General features: G+C 35.0%; 1 protein-coding gene across 1 annotated transcript; it reads left to right on the forward strand.

The window, feature by feature from the left end:
- Nucleotides 1–4,727: 4,727 nt before the first annotated feature.
- Nucleotides 4,728–6,095, forward strand: LOC140977822 (uncharacterized). The gene is made up of 2 exons (XM_073442556.1): nt 4,728–5,951; nt 6,059–6,095. The coding sequence occupies exons 1-2, from the start codon at nt 5,186–5,188 to the stop codon at nt 6,085–6,087; spliced, it is 795 nt and encodes a 264-aa protein (XP_073298657.1). The 5' UTR covers nt 4,728–5,185; the 3' UTR covers nt 6,088–6,095.
- The last annotated feature ends 1,669 nt before the right edge of the window (nt 6,096–7,764 follow it).

Consider the following 7,764-nt stretch of genomic DNA (forward strand, 5'->3'; position numbering starts at 1 on the left):
ATATATTTTTAAGGATATAAGAAATAGTCCAATTAAAAAAATGTACAAAAAATTTTAAAAAGTTGTACCTATCGAACAATTAAAAATAATACCAAAAAATTGACACGATATAAAAAAATTTATCTTGTATAAATTTTCTTGTTCAAACGCTTAGTCTTTTTTTACATTTATTTTTTGAAAATTGGATTATTTCTTAAATATCTAAGAAAGGAAAAAATATTTTTTGTATTTAAAACTTAAAAAAAGAATGAGAAAAATTAACAATGAAAAAAAAAGAAAAAATATGAAACGTCTATCTTTAGATTGCTTCAAAAGTACTAGAATTTTTTTTTTTATAAAACACTCAATTTTCGGCCAGTGAAAATATTTTTTATAAAATATTTTACCCTTTTAAATAAAACATCAACCAAATAGCATTTTAAAAATCAAGTGCAATAGTCATAAAATGAAATCGTCAACTGTTTTACCAACCCTAAAAAGCAATAAGTTTGAAAAGTATAGCCCATACTAAACCTCTCAAAAAGCATAAATAAATAGTCTTAAAAATCTTTAACATTAATCATGAATCATAAGTCGTAAATGCGAAAAAATAGAAGCGCTGGTCCTCTGGTTGTGTGCGCCTTCAGTCCAGTCAAATCATCCGTCAAGACCTCCCTCAACCTCACCTGCATCCATCACACCTAGTGAGTCTAAAGACTCAACACATCATAATCTTTAGAACAAATAATACTTATAAAACCTCATGCAACAGTGAAAATACTTGTAAGTAAAAATAACTTTTCATGACATGCAAACATAAACTTTAACTTTCTCTTTTTCCTCAACATGACATAACATAAACATTTTTCATGATCATAAACATTTTTCCTTTTTCTTTTTTCCTTTTCCTTTTTTCCTTTTCCTTTGTTTGAATTCAAATCGTTAATTGTGACTTTCCTCATCATGACATAAACCTCAAAAGTCGATGGATCCATCTACATGTAACCACAGTACTGGGCGACGGGGACATCAGCGACACTCTCACCCGTCAACTGAGCCTTGGCCTATCCTCTTTCGAATAGAAATACGATCGTCGGGGTTCCCTCCAGGGCCTTCTCCCATAAATGGGCTCCCTCTGGGGCCTTCTCCCCTCATGATATTCTCATTCTTACCGTTACCACATATTCGTAATGATGAAAATACGATCGTCGGGCTCCTACTGGGACCATCACCCTCACGATATCTCCAACATTATCGAATTAGTCACAATTACTTCACTTCCTTCAACGTTTTTATGTTTTCATCACTTTAAAAAAATCGTGCATAACATACCATTTTTGTTTTTGAAACCAAGCATGCAACATGTCTTTTAAATGTCTTCCTTAAATCATAAAAATCTCTTAGACATTTAAAAAATCATATTTTAATCATGAACATTTCATAAACATTTAAAAATAATCATAATATCATAAAAACAGCATTTAGGGCACTGCCATGACCTATACATATTTTTAGGTGTAAAAAGACCGTTTTACCCCTGGACTCGACATTTTACGTTTTTGACTTTTTTTTCTTGATTTCTTGACTCTAACATGTCCCAAATAATTATTTAAGCTTACATGAATTTTTCCATAATTTTATTTAGCTGAAATATTAGACTTTTTCATTTATCTTTAAATAATTGTTTTGACGGTGTTTTAATCCCGAAAAATCCCAAACTTTAATATAAAATTCCTAAATTCAAAATTTAGTCTTTTTATATTATTTTAGCCCTTATGAACCATGACACGTCCCCCGTGAGCCGTTTTCCAATTTTCATTAGTTAAAAACCCTAATTTGACACTTAAACTTCGACCCTGAGCCAATTTTCAATTTTCACGAATTACCCCCAAACTACTTTGATCCAAAACTTGACCAACATCCTAAAGTACCCTAATGGACCCTTAGACCACTAAGAACCCAACCCAAACAACGAAAACGAGCAACCCAAAACAGCCCCTAAGCTGGCCGAGAATCCTTATGGAACTAGGACTCTTTGATTTGCTTCCCAACCCTTACCAACGAGCCCAGCCCTTGAACCAACCACCTGAGCACCCTCCTAGGACTCTAGTGCATCACCTTGACCCGGCCCTTGAACCCCAGACCGAGCCCCAAACCCCTGGAAGCAGCGCGAACCCTGCGCACTTCCTGGAAAGCTTATCAGGTAGAGTCCTAGCATGGCTAGGATTCTTTCCCCAGCCCCTACTCGAGTCCTAGCTTGGCTAGGACTCTCACCCTGACCCATGACAGCCTCTAGCCGAGCCCTGACCCAAGCCAAGCCCATCCTCTTTTCATGGAACCCGTACACCCCAAACCCCTAAACAGCAACTTACGTTTGTTCTTGTTTCTTTGGTTTCTGCCGTAACTTGGGTATGTGTGTGGGACTTTAATTTACACAAAAGCTTTGCTTAAACATAATATGACATCATGGCAGCCCCTTAACATGCTTAGAACAAGTTCCTTTGGATCAAAAGTCATCTTTTCTCATATATACATGTAATATGCCGAAAATTCTGAAAATAATTTCATGTTCTTCATGCATACAATAATTCAAACAATAATATGGTATAATGGATGAGAAAATGAAATGTATGGCGTGCCTTTGCGTTATATACGCACGAATAAACGTTGACGACGAAGAACGGGACGAAACCTAGGCTTGTTTCCTTAGCACCCCTTCGAAATTTCCTTCCCCAAAGTGTGTTGTGTGTGCCGTGAGATTGTGAGAGAGAGTTTTCAGATTTTTAAAGAGGGTGGCCGATTTCTTGATGCAAAAAGTGTAGGGTTTTGGTGATTAAAACTTTTAAATAGCTAATATAATTTGTTAATCAGGCTAGGCCTATCAAGCCACTTAAATTAAGCCCATTAGTCTCAATTAGGATTTGATAAAATCATAAAAGTGGTTTGATAAAAATAGGTTGGTGAATTTAATAGCCGGGTTATTTAAAAGTTTATATTTTTGTTGAAAAACTGACACCGATAAAAATTACGTCCCGGCGTATAATATCACCTCAAAACCCTTTATTTTCGAAAATACTAAAAGCAATAACCATATTTTAAATAATTAAAAAATAATTATTTAATAAAAACATTTTGTTCTTCGATCGTCACTTGAATATTCCTTAAAAATACAATTTTATGCACGATGATAATAAAATCATATTTAACATGTAAACATGTATGTCACATAATCAAATAGCAATTAAAATCAGTTAATTACTCATTTTTCATATTTCTTAGATTTACATGCAGTTGGATTACGTCGTCTTAATTTTTGACTTTACAAAATAATTTTTCAAAATATATTTTTTAAAGTTTTAAAAAATATAATTTTGATTTCGAAATAATTAAAATATAAAAATATCGATTTTTTTAAGAAAATGATTTTTTTTAAATAATGCATAGTACCTCTGCTGTGGTTCTCCCACAGCAGAGGATCTTGATCCTTATAAGACTGCTCTCTTGCAATTTTGCTTTTAAAGAATTTAGCTTTTACTTCTTCTTTTTAGGTTAAAATTTAAAATACGAACTCTAAGAATCACCTAGTACATTCGACGAAACTAGCGAAAGAGCACGTATCTTGCACGTAAATATCCATTAGATACAACTTCAAAATTTGATGCTAAACATACAACGTTGATTTTCTTGTATATTTGTTGCTACTCTCTGCCACTTTTTTTTTTATATGGGCTTATATGTGAATAATTATGTGTGTGGGTTGTCTGTTAAGTTAAGCCCAAAATAAAGTGATCAAATAAGGTTTCGGGTTATTGGACTTTAATGTATCTGATAGGTTGTTGGGCCTTTAATGTGTAGAGACATAAGTGTAATTTCTATTTTTATGATGGGCTAAAACAGAAATATCAGAAGATAATGATAATATTATATATATGTGTGGGTCATGAACCCCAGATATCGCGTTATCACTTTCACTATTCTCTCTCCCATTAAGAAAATAGTTCTGAAGAGAAAATTAAAGGATTCTCTCAAAGAAAGAGCCCGTAGATCTGGAAGATCAAGGCACGTTCTAAAGAATTCAGGATTATGGCATCAAGTACGCTTCCGCTTAAGTTTTCAATCAAATTCTTAATGATTTATCATGATGGATTCTGCGGTTTATGGGTTTTCCCCAACAAATGGTATCAGAGCCATTCATGCTTGAATCATTAAGATTTGTTTAAAATTTTTGGATATTATTTGGATCCGGATCTGTCAAAAAAATTTTGTTTAAATTTTTTTGATATGGCTTCATATCTGAAAAAAATTTTGATATGGTTTCAGATCTGAAAATTTTTTTTTTGATATGGTTTCAGATCTGGAAAAATATTTTGGATGAAAATCAAATCTTTTAAAGTTTTATTTTTGGTAAAAAAAGATTTGGTTGAAGAAGATTTTAAGGATTTGGTATAAGATTTCGATTTTCCTTCTAGTTTTTGTTCAAAAAAATATTTTAGAGGAAAATTGAAAATTTGGAATAAAAAAATTTTTTTTTTACAAAAAAAAAAAAGGTACGGATTCGGGTCGGCCCGTACGGGTTAGGGTCGGGTAAGGATTCGGGCCGGTCCGATTCGTACGGGCCCGGCCCGTACAAAATTTCCGAAAAAAAAAATTTTAAATTTTTTTTTTTTGGGTTCAGTTTATTCGGTTAAGGTTAAATATTCATTAATTCAAATAATGAGAAGGTTATATGTATTTTTTAAATTGATTAATTGAAATAAAATGTCGCCAAAGTGACCTCTTTTATGGAAATTAATTTTATTTTGAAATACAAAAGGATTTTGGGTATATGTGATTTATATGAATATTGATCGGCCCAAAGGAAGGTTAATATTTAATATAATTACATATGCATTTGTGGTGGTAAACATGTGATAGTTATTCGGTTTTTCATGTGAATAATAAATTGGCCCAAAGGAAGATTGTTATTTGACATGATAGTTACTATCAGTGTTTGACTGCTGCGCCAGGATATCACTTACAAGTTAATCTTTTGTCCAAAGATGAAACATTAATGGAGTGTTCGATATTCTGTTTATGGGAGTTTACATTATTTGAATTTATTGATTATTTTATTTGAATATTTGGTTGAGCATGTATATTTGGTTTTTTTGTTCTCTGTTCAGATTTGACTCCTGCAAATATTCATTCCAACATAAATTCTATTCCTATGTTAAATGGCTCTAATTTTAAATCATGGCAAGAGAATTTATTGATAGTTCTCGGAGTCATGGATTTGGACCTTGCGATAAGGGTTGACTCTCCTCCCGTCATTACGGATAAGAGTACCTCTGATGAAAAGAGGGAGTTTGAAAGGTGGGAGAGATCGAATCGCATGTGTATGATGATCATGAAGAGGGCCATTCCAGAAACATTCAGGGGCACAATGTCTAGCGACATTGCTACGGCTAAGGCTTTCCTTCAAGACCTCGAAAAGAGGTTTGCTAAAAGTGAAAAGTCTGAAATTGGTACACTTTTGGCAAGCCTAGTTTCAATGAGGTACAGGGGTAAGGGCAACATCAGGGAGTACATTATGGAAATGTCTCATCTTGCTTCAAGGTTGAAAGCACTGAAGCTTGACCTCTCTGAGGACTTGCTAGTGCATCTGGTTTTGATATCTCTTCCTCCTCAGTTTAACCAGTTCAAGGTGAGCTATAACTGTCAGAAAGAGACTTGGTCTCTGAATGAGCTCATCTCGCACTGTGTCCAGGAAGAGGAAAGGTTGAAGCAAGATAAGACAGAAAGTGCTCATTATGCCTCTACTTCGAAGGTTAAAGGAAAGAAAAAGAAGGATAAACAAGCTGTGGATACACAGCCTCCGAAGAAACAACAGAAGAATCCTAGTGATTCTCAAAGTTCTGGTTGTTTTTTCTGTGGCAGTGATGGGCATATGAAGAAGCAGTGCAGTAATTATCACGCTTGGCGTGCTAAGAAAGGTATGCGTCTGAATATGGTTTGTTCTGAGGTTAATTTAACTTCAGTGCCTAGACATACGTGGTGGATAGATTCTGGTGCAACAACTCACATCAGTGTGTATATGCAGGGTTGCCTGGATTGCCGAAAACCAAGTGATGCTGAAAGATTCATCAATGTTGGTGACGGCAACAAAGTTGAAGTTGAGGCAATAGGGAAATTTAGATTATTGTTAAAGACTGGAATATATTTGGATCTTTATGAAACATTTGCCGTACCGTCTTTTAGACGGAATTTGATTTCCATTTCTGCATTGGACAAATTTGGTTATTCTTGTTCTTTTGGAAATGGAATATTCAGTTTGTTTCTCGATTCAAAATTGGTTAGTTCTGGTTCTTTATCAGGATACGATAATCTTTATGTTTTGGATGTTATTGCTTCATTTAACGAATCCCTGCAAACAAGTGGAGGCACTAAAAAAAAATTAACCAGTGAGAATTCAGCTGCGTTATGGAACAAAAGACTGGGTCATATCTCTGAAAAGAGAATAAGGAGACTTGTGTCAGACGAAATTCTCGAACCTTTAGATTACACAGATTTTAATAATTGTGTTAATTGTATAAAGGGAAAAAAAACCAACAAAAGGAGATTTGAAGCCAACATGTGTTCAGGCGTCTTAGAACTTATACATACTGATATTTGTGGACCATTCCCTTCGGCTTCTTGGAATGGTCAACAATATTTTATAACGTTCACAGACGATTTTTCAAGATATGACTTCATTTATCTCATTCATGAAAAGGCACAGTCATTGGATGTGTTCAAAAACTATAAAGCTGAAGCTGAAAATCAACTTGGCTTAAAGATTAAAAGCATTAGATCTGACCGTGGTGGTGAATACAATGGTAGATATGACGGTTCAGGTGAACAACGTCCAGGACCTTTTGCAAGATTCTTAGAGGAATACGGTATCATCCCACAGTACACTATGCCGGGTTCGCCCACTATGAATGGTGTTGCTGAAAGACGAAACAGAACGCTTAAAGATATGGTGAGGAGTATGATCAGTCATTCTACCTTACCAGAATCACTCTGGGGAGAAGCACTAAAGACCGCAGCATATATCCTTAACAGGGTTCCAACTAAAGCATCGACCAAAACCCCTTATGAACTTTGGACGGGTAAAAAGCCTAGTCTTAAGCATCTGCACGTTTGGGGATGTCCAGCTGAGGTAAGGCCTCACAAGCCTAATGAAAAGAAACTGGACTCAAGGACGGTTAATTGTTATTTTATTGGATACTATGAAAGATCCAGGGGGTACAAGTTTTATGATCCCACAAGTAAGTCGATTTTTGAGTCAGGAAATGCCCGGTTCTTTGAGGATGTTGAGTTTGCGGGGGGAGATAAAGTAAGAGATATTGTCTTTGAAGAGGAATATGTAAATATTCCCACAGGTGTCTTGGAAATTGATCAGGATTACATTCCTCACTTTGACCAAGACACAATACAGGAAGATAATATTAGAGATCCTCCCATTCCAGATGAACAAACTCAAGCACCTCCAGAACCTATGCCATTAAGGAGATCCACTAGAGAGCGGAGAAATGCAGTGCCAGATGATTACATTGTATTTCTTCAAGAACATGAGGCAGACATTGGATTGATGGAGGATGATCCTATTAACTTCCGTCAAGCCATGGAAAGTTCTAACTCTCAAAAGTGGAATGATGCCATGAATGAGGAGATAAAGTCCATGAAGGACAATGACGTATGGGATCTTGTCCCATTGCCTAAAGGTACGAAGCCCATTGGTTGTAAATGGATATTTAAAACCAA

The sequence above is a fragment of the Primulina huaijiensis genome, chromosome 5, assembly GCF_012295235.1.
Source record: "Primulina huaijiensis isolate GDHJ02 chromosome 5, ASM1229523v2, whole genome shotgun sequence".
NCBI classification, from domain to species: domain Eukaryota; kingdom Viridiplantae; phylum Streptophyta; class Magnoliopsida; order Lamiales; family Gesneriaceae; genus Primulina; species Primulina huaijiensis.